This window comes from Hylobates moloch, unplaced genomic scaffold (genome assembly GCF_009828535.3).
Source record: "Hylobates moloch isolate HMO894 unplaced genomic scaffold, HMol_V3 SCAFFOLD_8, whole genome shotgun sequence".
In the NCBI taxonomy this organism is placed as follows: domain Eukaryota; kingdom Metazoa; phylum Chordata; class Mammalia; order Primates; family Hylobatidae; genus Hylobates; species Hylobates moloch.
Window position 1 is genome coordinate 92301650 of NW_026652283.1, and position 23342 is coordinate 92324991.

A 23342-nucleotide genomic window follows, 5' to 3' on the forward strand; every position below is an offset into this window, starting at 1 on the left:
GTAATTACTGTCATTTTAGAACCAGTGGAATTTTTTGTGTGACCTTGGGCAAATCACTTAACTTCTTAGGATCTGTTTTCTCATCTGCAGCCATGAATAAGTCCCCTATTATGTAAAGAAACAATATATACAAGAACATTTTCTATCCATAAAATGTAGTCATAAAAGTCAGTTTAGAGGCTATGCTGGCTATCAATTTATCGCCTCAGCTCTGAGTCCATCTTTCATTGCTTGCTCTGTGATAATGGAGGTTTGCAATGTAAAGCTTTGCCAGTATAATGTGCTAGAGGGACTTAGCAGGAAGAAAGGGTTTCTCTGCCAGGTTAGGGTGCACTCCTATCAGACTTCAAGTTCTTTAGCCACAAGTGGCCAGCAGCATGTGCCCTCTTCTCACAGGCAGTTTTCCCCAGCATCCCCTCAGAGTGGTACTGGGCAGCGCCTCATTGACTTTACCTCACAGCGAGCCAGTTACATTCTCTTCAATAAGGTCTGCATCTCAGTCTGTAGGTGGGGGAGTGTGGTGCGGGGATGGTATCTCAGCCGTAGGAGGAAATGGTTGTTCTTTATATCTGCTGTTCCTATCTCTTCACTTCTTACTATCTAATCCCCTATTACTCTAATCTCCTGTTTATAATTCTTTATTCATCTATTCAAATTGTTGCATGGTTTCTATCTCCTGTTTGGATCCTGATTAATATGGAGATGGAAGAAGGTGATAACTTGACCAGTTTATTACTTTGGAAGGGAAAACATGAAAACATTTAATCTAAAACTAACTTTAGGCCGGGTGCAGTGGCTGAGGCCTGTAATCCTAACACTTTGGGAGGCCAAAGTGAGAGGATCACCTGAGGTCAGGAGTTCAAGATCAGCCTGGCCAACATGGTAAAATCCATCTCTACTAAAAATACAAAAATTAGCTGGGCGTGGTGGCGCATGCCTGTAATCCCAGCTACTCAGGAGGCTGAGGCAAGAGAATTGCTTGAACCTGGGAGGTGGAGGTTGCAATGAGACGAGATTGTGCCACTGCACTCCAGCCTGGGTGACAGAGCAAGACTCCATCTCAAATAAAAAATAAAATAAAACTACCTTTAACCACAATTTCTGTGCTCTCCCCCTTTCAATCAAAATGAAAACAATGATAAATTAGCATAATTAGGATATGAAATAGACAAATTAGTAGCAGAGCCAGAAATAATAGAAAGAAATCCTCCATAAGTCAGCTCTGGACTGTAAATTCCTTTAGAGCAGGGGTACCTCACATTTATTCTGTATTTCAAATACCTACTATGGGGTTTGGTCTATTTAATGCAAGTGCTAAACTATTTACGACTGCTAAAATATGACTGCTAAATTAATTACATCAACATCTGGGCAATCAACGTGGATATGTTATGACAAGAACCTCCACAGAGCAGAACAGTCTTTTTTTTTTTTTTTTGAGAAGGAGTCTCGCTCTGTCGCCCAGGCTGGAGTGCAGTGGTACGGTCTCAGCTCACTGCAACCTCCACCTCCCAGGTTCAAGTGATTCTCCTGCCTCAGCCTCCCGAGTAGCTGGGACTACAGGCGCCCACCACCACATCCAGCTAATTTTTGTATTTTTAGTAGAGACAGGGTTTCGCTACGTTGGCCAGGCTGGTCTCGAACACCTGACCTTGTGATCCGCCCCTCAGCCTCCCAAAGTGCTGGGATTTACAGGTGTGAGCTACTGTGCCCGACTGATTGTCTTTTATGGAAGAAAAACAGTAGCGGTTGTGGCTTCCCAACTGACCCCAGCAGAAGTAATATTTAGAGCCTCTAGAGCACATCTGTTTCCACTCTGCCTACAAGCTATCAGCACCTCCTGATGGGGTGAGGCATGGCATTCCTTTTTTTATTGCTAACACAGAGCCTGGCATATAGCAGGCTCTTAGTGAGGTTCTGCTAAATTAGTGAATAAATGAAGGAAAACTGTGCCTTGTACCTGTAAGAAGGGACAGAACATCCTTTTGCCAGTGGTGTATGGGATTCACTCTGGTTGTACTATTAGCATGCTCATCTCTTTCAAAGAGGAGAGCCTGATAGAACATCTGTTCCTTGTGAGTCTTGGTTGAGGAGTTTGGTGCTACATTACCTGAGGTACAGGAATGGGTGTGTGTTTTTGGGCAAATAGGCTGCATACACTGTTTCTATGGCTTTTCTCAAGGAAGTTGATTCTACCAGACGATCTAAACAAGAAAAAGAAAGCAACCAGTTCAAAACTGTCCTGAGGGGTGAGGTCACAGATATACATTCATACAAAGTCATGAAATCACCTCCGGAAAAACATTTCTGTAGTGATATGCACATCACATCCCCAGGAAGAAAGGTGCACCTTTACTTGTCGCCACTTCCCAGCCCAGTATCTTACTATCGGCTTGGGACTGTTTTACTTCAGCCAAGTAATAGAAAACATGATAAGGCAGTATATTCTCCCTCCTCACTTCCCTTTGCCCCCATTGGCTCATGTGAACTAACTGTGCTCTTGCTGGGCACAGTGGGAAGTATGACGTCAGCCCTCAGACTTTTCATTCTGCAAATACATACTGCATATCACACACACCAAGTGCTGGGAGACAACATGCTGATAAATAAACTAATTCCAACCCCAAGGGGCCAGCACTATTATAGACGTGTGCGTGTGTTAAATAGTGAGCCGAGAGAGCAACTAACTTTGCTCAGGAAATTCCGACGGTGGAGTAGCAATACTGAGTTTTCCAGAATTTCAGGCAGTACAAGTGTCAATGCATATTCAAGGTAATTTAGGAAATGAGGCTGGTTTGGAGAGGGTAGAAAGCAATAAAGGCAGAAAAAAATAAGACTAAAATCAGGGGAAGATGTTAGGAAACACAGCTCTCCTTTCTCTCTGGACAGATTTAGATGACCTGCTGATTATCTGTTGTCCTGTGTTGTTGTAGACAAGGATATGTCAAATCTTCTTATTTCCAACAGGAAGAGTGGTTGTGACTTTATCAATGAAGAGACTAACATCCTCTGAGTGCTCACCACATCCATGACCCCATCATTAATGTCCCTGTACTCCGTAACACGTGTCCTGACCACACAGGCCTGGAGCAGGCATGGGCACCTGACAAAAGGACAGCTGGAGCCCCTCTGCTGAGAATTCTGAACTTGAGATGCGCCAAGGAGTGTTCTTTGTCCCTGCCACCTGAGTGTACCTGCACAGTGTAGATAAATGAACGGCATGCGTAAGAGCTTGACCATTCTTTGCTACTGGGAACTTGGTATTGTGAACACACTAGCTAATGATAATGCAGAGGCTGTGGTAAGCAGCCCCAACAGAAACATGGACAGAGGCCAGTCAGGCAGCACCTACACTGAATTTTTTGTCTGCTTTATAGCCAGCATGTGTGTTACAAAGCAGTTATTCTTCATGGTTAGGAAAAAAACTAATGAAAAACATTTTCTGAGCCTTGATTAAAACAAACTTTGTTATATATCAGGTGTAAGTCCCTCCTAATAAAATAGGAAAAACCCTGCTAATAGACATCAGTGTAACAGAATGTTTGTAAAATGACTGGCTCTGTCCCTAGTGTTCCTGTATTGCTTTGAACAACTGTTGTAAAACATGCATATTTTGAAACATTTACAGCTGGCTAGCAGTCTAAATGGAAGCAGGGAATATTCCATTTCCAACAGCAAACAAGCAAACAAAACAAAAACTACAAAATTATTATTAAATCCTTTAAAACAATAAAGATAAGTAATCTATAAGGTAAAAATGATGAAAACTGAAAACACGGAAATGGAAAGATTCATCTTATTTCTGGGTGGAAAACGAAAAATTCAGACTGTGTTTGGGATTATTTATTGTTGCTAGGTCACCAACAAAACCTTGTAATAAACAATTAAGTCATAAGGAGCAGAATATAAAATAGCATTTGTTTAGTAAATAACAATCATGTAAACACTATATCAGCAGAGAGACAAAAACTGTAAAGGAATTTGAGAAATATGCTAATTAATTTAGTTAATTTCCTCCCTAATTTTTAGAACTGCTCTTTGTATCATAAAGCTCATTCCTTAAAAAGGAAAATCTCCAGTATCTTAGCAATTTCTTTAATGACAATGCCTATACCTAAGGTACCCCTTTTCCATATCCTGCTGTGCAATTTCAAACAGTGGCCCTTGATCTCTTCCAGCAATGTTCTGGCTAGGGCTTGCTTGTAAGGACTCTGACACTGTCAGGTGAGGACAGTGTGCTGGCTCACAGGAGCCTGTTATGCCCTCTCCTGGGCTTCCTCTTAGGTAAGAACCAGACTCCAACAGTCAACCAGCAATGAGCACATGTGGGAGGGCTGAGCACAGACTTAGGACAAAAATTATACATGCTTCCCAATAAAACCAAACTTTGCCATGAGGTTTCTCTATGTTTAATCAAACCTATGGATCAGAAATTTTTCCATGGTCCCATAAAATTCCCTGTGGGTGTTTCCTGTGAGTGGATTTCCCACGTGGTTCTTTTTAACTTACGGTTGATGAAGAGTAAGAAGATGCACTTCTTCACTGAGTAGTTTGCGTTGGATATGTAACCATTCATTTTGAAGGCTAGGGTTTTATCCTCACATCCAATTTCTATCAGTTCTCTGATTAGAAAAGAGATTCTGAAGCTTTTGAAAATACTCAAAACTCAAACATTATAAAAGAATCAGAATTTAAAAACATAAGGTTCCTTCCCATAAACTAACTTTGTGAAATGAGGGGCCCGGAGACTTGGTCCATTTGAGGTCCTCCTGTGCCTGTCCATTCATCCCTCCATTTGTCTGTTCATCCATTCACCCACCCACCCTCCCATCCATCCATCCACCCACCCACCCACTCACCCACCTACCCTACTCAGTCAGTGTTTTCAAGCACTTGTGCTATGTGCCAAGTACTGCTCTAATTGCTGGAACAGATCAATGAGTCCAAGCTCTGAGACCTTATTTTGCTGAAACTTGAATGTATCTTAGTAACTAAATCCCAAAGATGAGATTCCAAGAACTTATCTCTGCTGAATTACTTGCTATACTGAATACCACCACAACGTGGTTCTACAATGTGTGTTGTTCCCAGGAATGTTTATTGGGGAGGGAAGGTTAATAGGCGAGTAAGAGGTCCTCAGACAAGCCACACTTATTTCTGTCTGGAGACCTTCCCAAGAACTAGTTCCTCTGTCTGGAAAGCTCTACTCTTAATCTATTGGTACCTAGTTAATTCCTATTTATCCTTCATATTTCAAAAATTATTTCTTCAAAGAACCTTCTCTAATGATCCCTTTCTCTGACCCTACAGAGTTTTCCATCATGTCCTTTATTTTCCCAGTGAGGCATCTAGCACAATCTGCTAATGAATGGCATAATTATTTCATGTGTCTTTCCAACTGCAAAGTCAGCTGAGGGCAGGCATCATTTCTTCTTTGTTCACTACTATATCCCTACCATATAGCACAATACCCAGGAAATAGCAGACACTCAATAAGGGTTTGCCGAATGGCTGGTGGAAGCTTTTTATGCAGTAATGTGTGATATGAGTGTCTTCAACAAAGGGTACGGTTTGTGGCACTGCCCATACACACTGAACCAGCAAACTCTTTTTTACCAAAATGCCTCAAGAGGCTAGTGTTCTGGAAGACTGCTTTGGGAAATGCTGCTATAGAGGATTTCTAATCTTGTATAGTCCCTAAGATTTCACAACAACTAATTCTGATCTTAAAATCTAGTTAAAGCAGCTCTGAAAAGTTACACTGTAAACAAAGCTATCCCTTCGCTCTAGGAGCACAGTTTTAAAAAATTAATTCATTAACAATTAGAAAGAAAATAGTGGCTGGGCATGGTGGCTCACGACTGTAATCCCAGCACTCTGGGAGGCTGAGGTGGGTGGATCACGAAGTCAGGAAATCGAGATCATCCTGGCTAACACGGTGAAACCCCGTCTCTACTAAAAAATACAAAAAATTAGCTGAGCGTGGTGACAGGCGCCTGTAGTCCCAGCTACTCGGGAGGCTGAGGCAGGAGAATGGCGTGAACCCGGGAGGCAGAGCTTGCAGTGAGCCAAGTTCGAGCCACTGCACTCCAGCCTGGGCGACAGAGTGAGACTCTGTCTCAAAAAAAAATAAATAAATAAGTAAAAGAAAATAGTAAATTAAAAGCAAACTAATTGTTCCTCAGTCGGTTTAGCTCAAAGAATAAATAATCTGCCCTTCAAAGTAGAAACTGGGCTCTGGAATGACTGCTGCTGCTTTTCAGATTTCTGGGAAAAGTGAAGTCAGAAGCTGTCTCATCCATATACCTCCCATATATGGAAGGGTCTCAGTATTTTTCCTCAGATTATGACATAAGCACTTTGGGCTTTATGAAGTCCTGAGACAGCTAGGAATCTGTGATGGAAATGGTGGTTTTTACATGCAGAGGGGAGCACTATGAGGAATCCATAATGCAAGCACTTTTCCCCCTTACGCTTTTCTTGATAATGAAGATTTAGCGACACGAATCTAGTCTTTAAGGCAGGAAATATCTTATTTGTCTTTATATCCCTAACTTCTAGCACAAAGCCTGGACTATGAGAGGCAATTAATAAATGTTGAATGATAAATAAGTGAAATCCTAAAGTGATAATGGAAATACAAGGAAAAGAAGGAGCATCGGAGGATAAAATAATTCTACTACACTATAAATATTTTCAAGACTAAGACCTTGAAAGAACACATGATTCACGCCACAGCATCTAGGAGATTACATACACCCAGGAAGTGTTGATTACATGAAATAAGAACTCCATTAACAAATCTGAAGCATAAAACAAGCCTGCGTACTTGACTAAAGCAAACTCTTAATGCAGGTACTATCTTGAAATGTTCCAAAATAATGTGATGGAATGATAAACCAAGATAATAAACGTAAAAGATTTTTTTATATAGGTTATCGACATACCGACTAACAGCATTTCCAAAGATGGAGCGAATATTGTCCACGGTTGAGGCATTGGGTAGTGTCCTAACATCAGCTACTGTCTCTCCTTGCTGATAAACAAACAGCAGAAGACACAAGGACTTATTTGTCTCACGGTTGAGATTGAAACATCATAACCTTATCTCCACCAGCAAACTATTAAAAATCCCCTTTTTTCTTTTCATAAAACAAAACCATCCCCCATAAACCAAGAACTTACTTTTTTAACTGAGAAACTAATGCCTGCATTGTGTATTGAATACCTGGAAAAGAAAAACAAAAGAGTAAGAAAAGAGTTGCCAAAAACACACACTAGATGTCAGAGCCCCCTTTTAGTTAAATAAATTAGTGGAGTTGAGTATCTAAACAAGGTGCATATAAAGAAAAATATCTCCATACAGCCTATTAATATTTTACTCACAGAAAAATAAACCAGCAGAAACTTCATGGAGATAAAAATGCTAAAGGTGACTGAATCAAAACACAGGCTCCTCTCTGCTTTTATAGGTTGCTGATAGAATCAAGGATATCATGCCACTATCTCTTTTTTATTTATTTTTATTTATGTTTGAGACAGAGTTTCACTCTTGTTGCCCAGGCTGGAGTGCAATGGCACAATCTTGGCTCACTGCAACCTCCACCTCCTGGACTCAACTGATTCTCCTGCCTCAGCCTCCTGAGTAGCTGGGATTATAGGCGCCTGCCACCAGGCCCAGCTAATTTTTTTTGTATTTTTAGTAGAGATGGGGTTTCGCCATGTTGGCCAGGCTGGTCTCGAACTCCTGATCTCAGGTGATCCACCCACCTCGACCTCCCAAAGTGCTGGGATTACAGGCGTGAGCCACCACATTCGGCCCACAATCTCTTCACTTTCAGTTTTATTTTCAGAGTGTCCCAAAGGTCTAGTTTGCCTCAAGGATACCTTGAAAAGCTAGCTCCAACAACCCCTGCTTTTATTCTCTCTCAGAGCCCTCAACATGCTCTCCTTCTCACTGGCTTCTTCCTGCCCCTGGGTCTTATTCTGATATCTCGCAACCTTTTCTTGGTTGGCGGTTATTTCTCTTTTCTCTACAGAGCTTGTGAACCAAAGGATTGTGTCTAGCAAAATGCATTTATTAAGTAACAATATTTCACTTTACCACACCTAAAACCAAAACAGCCAACTAGAACTCCTTTATTTTTAGGAGGTAATGAATATTCTGACACTGATTTATAAAATTCCAAGAAAAAGGCCGGGCGCGGTGGCTCACGCCTGTAATCCCAGCACTTTGGGAGGCCGAGGCGGGCGGATCACCTGAGGTCAGGAGTTCGAGACCAGCCTGGCCAACACGGCGAAACCCTGTCTCCACTAAAAATACAAAAAAAAAAAATTAGCCGGGTGTGGTGGCATGTGCCTGTAATCCCAGCTACTCAGGAGGCTGAGGTAGGCGAATTGCTTCAACCTGGGAGATGGAGGTTGCGGTGAGCTGAGATAGCACCACTGCACTCCAGCCTGGGTGACACAGCAAGACTCCGTCTCCAAAAAAAAAAAAGTATAAAATTCTAAGAAAAAGCAAAGAAACTTGATGTATAAACTTGTCATTTCATTAAGGTGAAATGTTTGACTCACTTTAGATTTTTTTTAGAAATACTGAAAAATGGGCCGGGCGTGCTGGCTCAATGCCTGTAATCCCAGCACTTTGGGAGGCCAAGGCGGGAGGATCATCTGAGGTTGGGAGTTCAAGACCAGTCTGACCAACATGGAGAAACCCCATCTCTACTAAAAATAGAAAATTAGCCAGGAATGGCGGCATATGCCTGTAATCCCAGTTACTCGAGAAGGCTGAGGCAGGTGAATTGCTTGAACCTGGGAAGCAGAGGTTGCAGTGAGCCAAGATCATGCCATTGTACTCCAGCCTGGACAACAAAAAAAAAAAAAAGAATGTAAGAAAAAAGCCAGGCATGGTGGCTCATCCTGTAATGAGGTGAGTAAGGAGATCACCTGGTATCCCTATCATAATCAATGATATGTGGGTTCGGAGAGCCTATACTAAAGCCATCTGTACCATCTGTACCAGCAGAGTAAGTCTATCATGGATATAATGTTGTTTTCATCTGTCCTGAATCCCTTCTCCTCCTCCTGGTAACAGCCTCTCATCTTCCTTTGGGAAACTACCTCTATTCCAATCTACTTGATATGCACCCTTAGTAAGACTGCCAATCAAGAAATCTTCTCCCCACAGATATGGGCACATGATCATCAAATGCACTCTGCTAGGAAACTGACTCTAGAGCAAAGTCAGGAAAAGAATGAAAACAACTGGAGTACAGTAATGATGTTAGGTCCCAGAGGCACCCTGGTTCTTATTCTCTCCAAGGGGCAGCTGCACACACTTCATGTGGTAACTCCTAGCCTTCCACTAAATTTCGTTTTAGCTTAGGTTGGCTAGAGTCACTTTGTTTTGTCTGCCATCAAAGAGCTCTCATTGATCTAAAGACCAACTGCTCTTTAATGGGGAGATGAGAGAAAGTGCAAAATTGGTGGCTAAACCTTGACCAGAAACTATCTGTAATCTAGTTTTACTTTTCACCATCTTGCTCAGCAACTGTTCACAATGTATGAGCACTAGAACACATTACTTTGATGACAAGTCTCAGAGACCCACTCCCAGATTTTGGACTGTACCTGCCAACAACTTCCAAAATTTTCCCATATTCTTCACTTGGATTTTTTAAAGCTTTTCTCCTCGTGGCTATGTTGTAAAAAAGGTCCTCCACCTGAACAGAAGATCGATTTTTCTTGTAAATTCATAGAAGTACTTGAAAATAAAACCCAAGATGTCCTAGCAAAAGCTAGGTCTTAAGATAGTGAATCCAATTATATTTACCAACAGCACAGTTCTAAGCACTTACTGGGGCCAGGGATAAGACAGCATTAACAGAAGAATTAAAGGACATTTTTCCTGCCTCCCACATTCATTCACTGATTTCTCAGCTATGCACTGGGGGCTATCTTTGTGTCAGGGTCTTTGCTTTGTACAGAAAATATGAAGACAAAGCATGATCTTGCTCAGGAGAGTACATGATTTAGTGGGACACAATGTGAACTGACAAGTATAGTATCACACGGCATTCAAAGATATTTTTCAGGCCGGGTGCAGTGGCTCACGTCTGTAACCCCAGAACTTTGGGAGGCCAAGGTGGGCAGGTCACCTGAGGTCAGGAGTTCGAGACCAGCCTGGCCAACATGGTGAAACCCTGTCTCTACTAAAAATACAAAAATTAGCCGGGCATGGTGACGCATGTCTGTAATCCCAGGTACTCAAGAGGCTGAGGCAGGACAACTGCTTGAACTCAGGAGGTAGTGACTGCAGTGAGCTGAGATCACACCACCACACTTCAGCATGGGCAACAGAGTGTGACTTTGGTATTTCTTTTTTTTTTTTTGAGACGGATCTCCCTGTCCCAGGCTGGATCAGAGGCACACAGCTCACTGCTCACCTGCCGGGTTCACTCTCCGAGTAGCTGGGACTACAGGCGTCCGCCACTACGCCCGGCTAATTTTTTTGTATTTTTTAGTAGAGACGGGGTTTCACCGTGGTCTCGATCTCCTGACCTCGTGATCCGCCTGCCTTGGTCTCCCAAAGTGCTGGGATTACAAGCGTGAGCCACCGCGCCCGGCCAAAAAAAAGGGTATTTTTCAAACTAATAATAATCACAAAATTTCTTAGATCATTTGAAGTTCTTGGAAATCACATGGTGGTCACCGTGTTACAAGATCTCTCTTCCTTTTTGTTTTGTTTTTGAGACCGTGTTTCACTCCTGTTGCCCAGGCTGGAGTGCAGTGGCACAATCTCAACTCACCACAACCTCTGCCTCCCGGGTTCAAGCAATTCTCCTGCCTCAGCCTTCCTGAGTAGCTGGGATTACAGGCATGGCTAATTTTGTATTTTTAGTAGAGACGGCGTTTCTCCATGTTGGTCAGGCTGGTCTCGAACTCCCGACCTCAGATGATCTGCCCTTCTTGGCCTCCCAAAGTGCTGAGATTACAGGTGTGAGCCACCGCGCCCAGCCCAAGATCTCTCTTAACATGTACTGCAAAACACACATTCTTTTCTGCCTCATGCCTGGCTCGTCACATTCAGGATTAGGCAGGTTACATTGGACTTCAAGAAGATGTGCTCTAGATGGGACTTGGGGTGGAGGGGCGGGATGGATAACATGACAGTGGGGTGCTTTGTGGAATCATAGATGGGAAAGAGACCAACTTGAGGCACTATACATAGGCAGCATGATGGACTTTCTCCCAGCTAATGATACAGTCATATGTCTCATCAGACACCCTTTAAGTCAAGAGGGCAAGTATTCTTTGCTTCATTTGATAGATGAGAAAACTGGGGTTAAGGGATGTTAAGTGACTTGCCTCTGGACATACAACCATTGAGTGACAAGGCTAGGCTCTAACCCATGCCTTCTGGAGTCAAGCTTAATCTTCTTTCAATGCCAACTACCCTGCCATTGATTTTTGCCATCCCAATAAAGAATCTCCCAGCCCTTAAAAAAGACAAGGACATGGCAGGCTGCCATGCCACAAAAGCCAATAGTCATTTATCTTGCTTAGAGGATATCTTGGGACCTCCATTAACTAGTGCAAATTCATTTTATTATTACCCTGAAAACTCAGAAGCAATTTTATTTTTTATTCCAGTATTTATACAAACAAAGCTTCAACAATTTACTCCCCCATGTACCATTCTTACCGTGATCTGGGTCCCTTGATTGCCAGCACATGGTTTAGGAGGAGCTTTCAGTTTTCCATCTGAGTAACTTGCTCTAACGAGAAAATATAACAAATTAATATCCAGTAGGGAGACAGATACTAATCCCAAGAGGAAAAGAGAAAATCATACCAACAATGGATTAAAATATAGCCATATTATATATTGTCTTAATTATTTATCATTTTTCTGTTTATTTCTCCACTACTTCCATAATCATTTAAATTGGATTTTTTTTTTTGAGATGCAGTTTTGCTCTTGTTTCCCAGGCTGGAGAGCAATGGCACAATCTCAGCTCACTACAACCTCCACCTACCAGGTTCAAGCGATTCTCCTGCCTCAGCCTCCCAAGTAGCTAAGATTACAGGTGCCCATCACCATACCCGGCTAATTTTGTATTTTTAGTAGAGATGGAGTTTCACCATGTTGGTCAGGCTGGTCTCGAACTCCTGGATACGCCTGCCTCGGCCTCCCAAAGTGCTGGGATTACAGGCATGAGCCACCATACCCGGTCCTTGAATTGGATTTGAAAAAATATCTGCTCTTCTAGCAAATGTTGCTATTTACTTGCTGAGTTCTGAGCTACCAAACAATGGTTTTGCCACTGCCTAAGTTAACAGTAAAATTTTTCAGTAATTCTGCAATTATTTATTGAGGAACTACCACGTGTCAGGTCTGTGGAAGCCCTGGTAATAAAGAAAGGTCTTGGGGCCGGGCGCGGTGGCTCATGCCTGTAATCACAGCACTTTGGGAGGCCGAGGTGGGTGGATCACGAGGTCAGGAGATCGAGACCATCCTCGCTAACATGGTGAAACCCCGTCTCTACTAAAAATACAAAAAATTAGCTGGGCGTGGTCGTGGGCGCCTGTAGTCCCAGCTACTTGGGAGGCTGAGGCAGGAGAATGGCGTGAATCTGGGAGGCAGAGCTTGCAGTGAGCCAAGATCGCACCACTGCACTCCAGCCTGGGCGACAGAGTGAGATTCCATCTCAAAAAAAAAAAAAAGAAAAAGAAAATTAAATTAACAAAAAAAAGAAAGCTCTTGATCTAGTGATAGGTAGACTTTTTACCTAACTGTAGAACAATATGCTAAGTGATCTAGAGAAGGGTCCATTCAGCCTGAGGTGGGAGTGAGGGTGGGTAAAAGCAACCCAGAGAGATGGCAATTCATCTGTTCTTTAGAGAGGAATAGTTTCAGGCAGTGACAGCAGGAAAGACCATTCAGGAAGGCAAAAACAAAAATGAAAGCATAGAGGCTTTAGAATACATGGCAGCTGGGAATAGGTAGAGCAAAGGGGCTGGAAAGGCAGACTGAGAGCACATTGGCAGGGGCTGGTTGCCAAGATAATGACTCTATTTCATCCTGCTATGGAAGGGGAGCCATTTTAGTATGCAGCGGCATACCATAACCTAGGCTATCTAGGAAGGCATTAACTCACAACTCTCTCTTCAGTTAGTGACAGGGGATTCTAATAGTATCAGCCCATCTAGATCTAGGGCAATTAGAATTCACACAGAGTCAAACGCCCCTAGCATTAATGTTGTGTAATCTGAAATCTCCACCTTCCATTACTTCACACATTTATCTGTTGAGGAAGACTGAGAAACAGACAGAACTATCCTTTGTTGAAGATATTTTCCCTTATTTATTTATTTATTTTAAGGTTGGAGTATAGTGGTGTAATCATAGCTCACTGCAGCCTCAAACTGCTGGGCTCAAGCAATCTTCCCGCCTCCAGAGTAGCTAAGACTACAGATGTGCATCACCATACCCAGCTAATTTTTTAAAAATTTTCTGTAGAGACAGGGTCTTGCTCTGTTTCCCAGGCTAGTCTCAAACTCCTGACTTCAAGCAATCCTCCCACTTCAGCCTCCCAAAGTCACAGGCAAAGCCACTATACCTAGCCTATTTTCCCTTTTAATCTACAAACAATCTGTGTGATTTTTAAAAATTATCTTTTTTTTGGCATGAATCAGGTACTCCTACCAGTCTTCAACTAGTGAATGGCCAGTGCTTATAAAAACAAAGGTGCGATTTTGTTATCCTGAATCCCATTTTTGTTCTGTTCCAAGGCCATTCATCAGCTTCTGAAAACTGTACAGCGTAACAGATAGCCAGCAGCTACTTGTGGGAAGGCAAACCAGCACAGGTATACACAGGTGGTGGGAGCTGGTGGCTCAGGAGCCAGCTAAGGAAACATGAACCTTTAGCATCCCAGCCACAGCTCTCTAATCAGTCCAAAGCAATACCCCAACTGAAGGGCAAAGGGGCAGAAATTACATCAGCAGCTACCATTTACTTAGAATACCTATGTGTAACAGACACCTTGCAAGGCACTTGTAATATGTTAAATCATATCTTTTAAGAATCCATGAAGTAAAAGTATCACCTAATAATCATCCTTGAGGATTATCAATTTATCAATAGGGAGAAAAGAAAATGTACTCAAGATCTCTGCCAAAAAAGATAACACTGGTGTTGAGACAGGATTATTCTGAGATCTAGGCAAAAAACACATTTCAGGATGAATATATATGAGTAAAAGAAGTCAGCACTATACCTGTATGCACACTTTCCATCAGCTGTTTTCGTTGTAATAGTAACATGAGCCACATGGCTTATGCTGGCCAAAGCCTAAGAAGAAAAGAAAATGGACTGAAAGAAAAACTCACTGCTGGGTCACCCACTGTCACCTCACCAAAGGGAAAGGTTATCTGAACTGCCTCTTCCATTTTGTATTAATATGTGGTAACGATGAGCACTTTGCTCACTTGCTTTGATGACATGTTGAAAAAGAAATGATCAAACAATCTGTAGCATAATTACTAGAACAAGTGAAAAACACATATTAAAAAGTCCAAAACACACCAAAACATTAATATGTTAATAAGCAATTGTGTTGAGGTGGTAGAACTATAGGCATGTTTAATAATATTCTCAATGAAGTGCCTTCTAGTAATTTTTAAAACTTGCCTTCAGAAATGGGTAAAGGAATCACTCCAAATATAGTGTTTTATATTGTTAATCAAAACTGCTTTATATAAGCAATTATTCATTTAGAAATGTAAATTTGAAATTATGCAATTAAGACAAAACAAATTTTAAAAACCCATGACTATTTTTCCCCTTTATAACCAAGATTCGCTTCTCAGACCTTTGGAATCTGTATCTTTTTTCACAAGAAGGATATTACAGTATGTAAACGTGTAACTCAGGAACTGTGCTATGATGGGGTCTGTGTGACAGCATCTCAGTAGACAGTAAATACAGGTGTGGAAAGTTCAGTTCATTGAAAGGCACATGGGTCAGGCTCAGAAATCACCAGGTCCTAGCTGGATTTCCCTGGTTTATGTAATTGAGCTAATTTGCATCATTAAAAAATATAACGCCGGGCGGGGTGGCTCACGCCTGTAATCCCAGCACTTTGGGAGGCCTAGGTGGGTGGATCACCCGAGGTCAGGAGTTCAAGAACAGCCTGGCCAACATGGTGAAACACTATCTCTACTAAAAATACAAAAATTAGCTAGCTGTGGTGGCATGTGCCTGTAATCCGAGCTACTTGGGAGGCTGAGGAAGGAGAATCACTTGAACCTCGGAGGCGGAGGTTGCAGTGAGTGAGACTGTGCCACTACACTCCAGCCTGGGCAACAGAGTGAGACTCCGTCTCAAAAAAAAAAAAGGTAAATGATTTTGAGACCTGTATAAGGAAAGACATGAAAATGCAAAGTAGAACACAACATCACACCAGGAAGATACAGTGACACTACACACGGCACAGCAGATGGTCCTGCTGCTTCAGAGGCCTCTTCCCCAGCAGTGGAGCCAAGTGGACAGGGGCACAGACTCTGGAGTCAAACTGCCTAGTTTCTAATCCCCACTTTGCCATTTTCTAACTGCGTCCGCTGGCCATGTTTCCCTCATGTAAAACTGGGTAACAGCAGAACCTCTGTAGAGTTACTGTCAAGAGTCAAGAGTTAATACAAAGTATACAAAGTGCTGAGAACCATGGCTGGTACACAAAAATTCCTCAATAAATCTTCCCTGTATAATTATAGTGAAATAATAGCCACAAAGATAACCTACAGCTAGGCAAAGACTCCAGGAGGCCATGGGCTTGGAAAATGACCCAGGGAGCTGCAAAGCCAAAATGAAACTGCCTTCCTAGAGTTTGATCTAAGGTATCCTTAAAATCAGGAGCCGTCTTAGTGTAAACCAAGTCTTGGAAATTGTCCCTTCTTGGAATAATCTAGCAGTCACTGTGAGCAAGATGATACATGAGACCACCCTAGTTTGGTGTAAATTGATCTAAATTACAGAGACTGAATCACAGCTGCTTTTTACTTTTTAAAAATTAAAGTAACACATGTTTATGATAAAAAAATTCAAACTACTGAAAGGCCAAAAATGAAAAGTAACAGCCTCTCTGACTGCCCAACCCCATCTTCACTTTCATTCCCTTAAAATAACTACTGTAGTTTCTCTGGCCCCCTAGAACTTCCATAGAGGAACACAGTCCTGCCAAAACCTTGATTTTAGCCTAGTGAGGCCTAGTAAGACCCCTATCTTCCAATCTCCAGAACTGTAGAATAATTAATTTGTATTGTTTAATGCCACTAAGTTTCTGGAAATTTTTTGACAGCAACAGGAAACTAATACAGTTTTTAAAATATGTATTCTTTTACCAAGGAATGTTATTTCTATAAATTTATCCTAAGGAAATAATTAAATGAAACACAGTGTACCTATAAGAATACTCATCAGAACGTTAAACAAGGCCAGATGTGGTGGCTCATGCCTGTAACCCCAGCACTTTGCAAGGCCAAGGCGGGCAGATCACTCAAGGTCAGGAGTTCAAGACCAACCTGGCCAACATGGCCAAACCCTGTCTCTACCAAAAATACAAAAATTAGCCGGGCATGGTGGTGCACGCCTGTAATCCCAGCTATTCAGGAGGCTGAGGCAGGAGAATAGCTTGAACCCAGAAGGCGGAGGTTGCAGTGAGCTGAGATCATGTCACTGCACTCCAATCTGGATAACAGAGCAAGACGCTGTCTCAAAAAAAAAAAAAAAAACAAAAACAGAACGTTAAACAGGAAAAAACGGCAAAGAGCATAAATTTTCAATAGGAAACCATTTAAACAAACTACAGTACATACATGTAGCCATTAAAACCTAGATAGGCCTATATTTACTGGGTAGAAAGATATCCATCAGGAAGTTAGTCACAAATATAAGATCCTATTTTATCCTTTTATATTTTAATCTGTTTTCTAAATCATATATTCCTATAATATGTCATTAATTTTACCCACAAATATTTTAGTATGTATCTTAAAAGATAAGGACTCAAAAAAAAAACCCATGACAATATTTTTATACCAAGATAATTCATAATTTCTCCTTAATGCCATCAAATAGTCAACCTGTATTGAAACATTTGTCTCAAAAAAAAATTTTTTATAGTTTGCTCCATCGGGATTTAGGTTGGACCTGGTTCAAATGCCCCTTAAATGTCTTTTAATCTACAGGTTCTTTACTCTTTTCTCTATTCTTTTTTCCCTGCCATCTATCTGTTGAAGGGAACAAGTCTTTTTTCATGTAGTCTCCCAATCTCAGTATCATTTACCATGCTTCCTTGTCTCCTATATTTTTCACATATTGGTACTTAGATCTAAGTAATGATCAGATTCACATTTGATTTTTTGACAAGAAAACTTCATAGGTGGTATTGGGTACTTCTATCAAGAGACATATAATATCAGAGGTCTCTGCAGGTAAAATAGTTTATTTATGAACAATTCTCAGTCTTAGAAAGTTAAAGTTCATTAAGTTTGTTCAGATTTGCATACATTTAACAAGTAAAAGGTACCAAACCTTATTTATCTATGTTGAGAAATACATACTAACAAATGACAGACAGTGTCATCACAGGAGGATATTTTACACATTTCTTGAATCTTTAGCTTACCTCACCTCGAAAGCCATAGGTAGAAATACTGGCTAAATCCTCAAAGGACTGCAGTTTACTAGTAGTGAACCTTTCACATACGATATCCAGATCTTCTTTCTGTTAGATACCAAAAAGATGAGTAAATAATTATGTTACTCATTTTTCCAAATCTCTTTGAATTCCCATTTTCTTGATTTCATCCAGGAAAAAAAATCCTCTGAGTTTTTTTTCTTTTTTCTTTTTTTTTTTTTTTGAGACAGAGTCTTGCTCTGTCACCCAGGCTGAAGTGCAGTGGTGAGATCTCAGCTCACTGCAACCTCTGCCTCCCGGGTTCAAGCAATTCTCATGTCTCAGCCTCCCAAGTGGCTGGGATTACAGGTATGCGCCACCATGCTCAGTTAATTTTGTCTTGTATTTTTAGTAGAGATGGGGCTTCACTATGCTGGCCATGCTGGTCTCCAACTCCTGATCTCAAATGATCTGGCTGCCTTGACCTCCCAAAGCGCTGGGATTACAGGCGTGAGCTACCACACCTGGCCTTAATTTCTTATATTTTTAGTAGAGATGAGGTTTCACCATATTGCCCAAGCTGGTCTCAAACATATGAGCTCAAGTGATTTACCCACCTCAGCCTCCCAAAGTGCTGGGACTACAGGTGTGAGCCACCATGCCCAGCCTGAGAAGAGCTTTAAAATTAGCAGTAACTTCCTTGTTTGGAATCCAGAATACCACACTGTTCTGGTGTTCCTCCTTTCTTGCTAGGTGGCTCCTTCTCAGTCACTGCTGTTTCTGCCTCATGTCCTCACTTCTTGACATCAGAGTCACCCAAGAGTCCTTCCTTGGACCTCTTCTCTATCTACACATACTCTCTTGATTATCTCATTCAGTCTCAGGGCTTTTTGTTGTTTGTTCAATTGACAAGCTTCTTTATTAAAAATCTCCAAGGCTGGGTGCAGTGGCTCACACCTATAATCCCAGCACTTTGGGAGGCTGAGACAGGAGGACTGCTTGAGGTCAGGAGTTCAAGACCAGCCTTGGCAACAAAGCAAGGCCCTATTTCTACAACAATAAAAATAGCCAGGCATGGTGGTGTGCACCTACAGTTACTACTTCAGCTGGCTGAGATGAGAGAACTGCTTAAGCCCAGGAGTTCAAGGTTACAGCGAGCTATGCTTACACAACTGCACTCCAGTGTGGGCGACAGAGTGAGACCTTGCCTCTAAAAAAGGGAAAAAAAAAATTCTAATTTTTCAATGAACTCAAACAAATTTACAAGAAAAAAACAGACAACCTCATCAAAAAGTGGGCGAAGGATATGAACAGACACTTCTCAAAAGAAGACATTTACGCAGCCAAAAAACACATGAAAAAACGCTCATCACTGGCCATCAGAGAAATGCAAATCAAAACCACAATGAGATACCATCTCACACCAGTTAGAATGGCAATCATTAAAAAGTCAGGAAACAACAGGTGCTGGAGAGGATGTGGAGAAATAGGAACACTTTTACACTGTTGGTGGGACTGTAAACTAGTTCAACCATTGTGGAAGTCGGTGTGGCGATTCCTCTGGGATCTAGAACTAGAAATACCATTTGACTCAGCCATCCCATTACTGGGTATATACCCAAAGGATTATAAATCATGCTGCTATAAAGACATATGCACACGTATGTTTATTGTGGCACTATTCACAATAGCAAAGACTTGGAACCAACCCAAATGTCCAACAATGATAGACTGGATTAAGAAAATGTGGCACATATACACCATGGAATACTATGCAGCCATAAAAAATGATGAGTTCATGTCCTTTGTAGGGACATGGATGAAGCTGGAAACCATCATTCTCAGCAAACTATTGCAAGGACAAAAAACCAAACACCACATGTGCTCACTCATAGGTGGGAATTGAACAATGAGAACACATGGACACAGGAAGGGGAACATCACGCACCGGGGCCTGTTGTGGGGTGGGGGGAGGGGGGAGGGATAGCACTAGGAGATATACCTAATGCTAAATGACGAGTTAATGGATGCAGCACGCCAACATGGCACGTGTATACATATGTAACAAACCTGCATGTTGTGCACATGTACCCTAAAGCTTAAAGTATAATAATAATAAAATTTAAAAAAATTGCAGTAAAATATATATAACAGAAAATTTTCCATCTTAACCATTTTTAAATGTACAGTTCTGTGCCATTAACTATATTCACACTGCTGTGTTAACTGTCATCATGATCCATCTCCAGAATTTCTTCATCTTCCCCAAACAGAAACTCTGTACCCAATAAACAATAATTTCCATTCTCCTCGCTCCCCCCAGCCCTGGGCAACCACCACTCTACTGTCTATATGAATGTGGCTACTCTAGGAACCTCATAAGAGGGATCATATAATATTTGTCCTTTAGTGACCAACTTATTTAACTTAACATGATGTCTTCAAGGTTCGTATATGTTGCAATGTGTGTCAACATTTTATTTCTATTTAAGGCTGAAATTATTCCATTTTGTTTATCCATTCATCCACTGATGGACACTTAGGTTGCTTTCACCTTTTGGCTACTGTAAATAATGCTGCCATGAATATGAGTGTACAAATATCTGCTTGCGTCCCTTCTTTTGGGAATAACTTAGAAGTGGAATTATTGGATTATATGATAATTACATTTAATTTTTTGAGGAATCACCACAGCATTTTCCATAGCACCCTGCACTATTTTACATTCCCACTAGCAATACACAAGAATTCCAATCTCTACATGCTTGCAAACACTTGTTTTTGTTTTTGATAATAGCCATCCTAATAGGTGTGAAGTGGTATCTCATTGTGGTTTTCATTTATTTTCCTAATGACTAATAATGTTGAGCATCTTTTCAGGTGAGTCTCAAGGCTTTTTTTTTTTTTTTTTTTTTTGATGGAGTTTCGCTCTTGTTGCCCAAGCTGGAGTGCAACGGTGTGATCTCAGCTCACCGCAACCTCTGCCTCCCAGGTTCAAGCAATTCTCCTGCCTCAGCCTCTCGAGTAGCTGGGATTACAGGCATGTGCCACCACGCCCGGCTAATTATATATTTTTAGTAGAGATGGGGTTTCTCCATGTTGGTCAGGCTGGTCTCGAACTCCCAACCACAGGTGATCTGCCCGCCTCGGCCTCCCAAAGTGCTGGGATTACAGGCGTGAGCCACCGTGCCCATCCTTCTCGTGGCTTTTAATACCATTAAAATGCAGACAACTACCAAATATTCATCCTAAATCTCTACCCTGCACTCCAAACTCACGTAAACATCCAACTAACAGGCATCTTAAATTGAACATGCCCCAAAATGAACTTCTGATCTCTCTGAAAATCTGCTTCTTTCATAGTCCTTCCCATCTTAGTAAATGGCAACTCCTTCCATTTAGCAGACCAAAACCTTAAAATCATTCCTGATTCCTCTTTCTCTCACACCCTATATCAGCAAATTCTGAGAACTTTGCCTCCATAATCAACCCAGAATCTCACTGCTTCTTACATCTCTACTGCGACCAAGCAGTCTGCAGGACAGACTGCTTCTGCCCTGTCCTGCTATTTTCCACAAAGAAAGACAAAGGATTTAAAAAAAGAAACTCACCACACCATGTAACCTCTGCTTAAAACCCTCTAAGAGTATCCCACCATATTCAGAAAAAAAGCTAAAGATTTTACCTTGGCCCACAAGGATTTACACGTTCTCACTCAGACCTCATCTCCTATTACTCTTTCCTCTTCAGCCTCTAGACAAACTGGCCTCCTTGATAGTCCTTTAGCGTCAGGTATGCTTCCATTTAATAGTTTTTGCGTATATTGTTCTGTATGCCAAGAATACCTTTAAATAGCCTGACAACTTGCTCCTTGACTTCCACCAGTCTCTCAAATATCACATCCACATTGAAGCCTTCCTGAACTACTCAATTTAATTGCATCTTTTCCGGCTTGCACACTCCTATCTTCCTCCCTGCTTTAGTTTTCTCCACAGCACTTAATGCTATCTGATATAATATTTATTATACCCATTTTGTCTCCCACCACTATAATGTAAGCATCAGAAGAGAAAAGGTTTTAATCTGTTTTATTGACTGCCACATCCCCTGAACAGTGCCCAGCAAATAATAGGTACTCAATAAATACTTATTGTTGGTGTTGAATTTTTCAGTGAAAAAATCCCATTTGCAAAAGCCTAGCTTCCAGAACAGAGAAAGGTCCTGACTCTTCCATGAAGTGCACAAACATCCTGCTACTTTGAGGTTTTACTTACCCTGATCCCGGTGCCATTGTCTTGGATCTGAATCAACTTCAGGCCTCCCTCTTTAACAATCACTTGAATACTTGTGGATTTTGCATCTAAACTGGCAAATCAAACAGAAAATAATTTATCAGTCTGCAACTACTCTAATGTACATATTTTAATATGAGCCAAGCAATGATAACAAACTCCAAATAAATACAACAGTGCCTCATTAATGTGTTTTTCCTTTGTCTTACAGGCTTATACACTGTATGAGTTTACATATTGCGTGACAGAGAGGGAAGAGACGGGCAGAGCAACCATCATTTCTAATAGGACATTCAGCACTATTTCTGTTCCTCTAGGAAAGACAGCAAGTGAAGTCAAAAATAGTTTTCTTTTGGCAGATGTCTCTTCTCAACTAATTTTACTTTTACGTGAACTTTATTCAGCCTCAGGTTCCTAAGTGACTCTAATAAAATGTCACTAAAAAATAAAATTCTGAATGATTTTCTCTACTATTCCCTTTTATATTTACGATGGAGGGGAAAAAAAAGTAATGCAGAAAGTTAATAAATCTTTAGGAAGTCAATAAATTTTCTGGCCAGGCGCAATGGCTCACAGCTGTAATCCCAGCACTTTGGGAGGCCAGGGCAGGTGGATCACCTGAGGTCAGGAGTTCGAGACCAGCCTGACCAACATGGAGAAACCCCATCTCTACTAAAAATACAAAATTAGCCAGGCATGGTGATGCATGCCTGTAATCCCAGCTACTCAAGAGGCTGAGGCAGGAGAATCAATTGAACCCAGGAGGCGGAGGTTGCGGTGAGCTGAGATCGCGGTGAGCTGAGATCACGCCATTGCACTCCAACCTGGGCAACAAGGGCAAAACTCCGTCTCAAAAAAAAAAAAAAACAAACAAAAAAAGAAGTCAATAAATTTTTTGTGCTTTCAAAGAGTAGCCTACAAGCATAGACCACCTGCTAGAGAAAACAAATTTTCTAGCAGGGGCTGCATGAGAAAGAGTTATCTATTCCCCACACAGACAATTCTTTATTCAGAAATAAGACAACAGGCTGGGCACGGGGGCTCACGCCCGTAATCCCAACACTTTGGGAGGCTGAGGTGGGCGGATCACCTGAGGTCAGGAGTTCCAGACCAGCCTGGCCAACATGGTGAAACCCCGTCTCTACTAAAAATAAAAAAATTAGCTGGGTGTGGTCATGCACGCCTGTACTCCCAGCTACTTGGGAGGCTGAGGCAGGAAGATTGCTTGAAACCAGGAGGCAGAGGTTGTCCTGAGCTAAGATCATGCCACTGCACTTCAGCCTGGGAAACAGAGTAAGACTTCATCTTAAAAAGAAAAGAAACAAGAAAATAAGTTACTTAAATATTACAGACATTTCTCATGAGCCCC

At 41.5% G+C, this 23342-nt stretch overlaps 1 protein-coding gene across 4 annotated transcripts in view; it reads right to left on the bottom strand.

The window, feature by feature from the left end:
• MLH1 (mutL homolog 1) overlaps nucleotides 1-23342 on the bottom strand; it is a 56035-nt gene that overhangs the window by 30395 nt on the left and 2298 nt on the right. For 2 of the 4 annotated variants that reach the window (XM_058443200.1, XM_032162102.2), the window contains exons 2-10: nucleotides 21956-22046; nucleotides 17691-17789; nucleotides 14283-14356; nucleotides 11705-11777; nucleotides 9631-9722; nucleotides 7186-7228; nucleotides 6948-7036; nucleotides 4510-4622; nucleotides 2111-2204 (exon numbers count right to left, since the gene is read on the bottom strand). In XM_058443200.1, the coding sequence (XP_058299183.1) occupies nucleotides 2111-2204; nucleotides 4510-4622; nucleotides 6948-7036; nucleotides 7186-7228; nucleotides 9631-9722; nucleotides 11705-11777; nucleotides 14283-14356; nucleotides 17691-17789; nucleotides 21956-22046 (768 nt within the window). The remainder of the gene's footprint in view (nucleotides 1-2110; nucleotides 2205-4509; nucleotides 4623-6947; nucleotides 7037-7185; nucleotides 7229-9630; nucleotides 9723-11704; nucleotides 11778-14282; nucleotides 14357-17690; nucleotides 17790-21955; nucleotides 22047-23342) is intronic. The other 2 variants (XM_058443201.1, XM_032162103.2) reach the window with 1 other exon arrangement.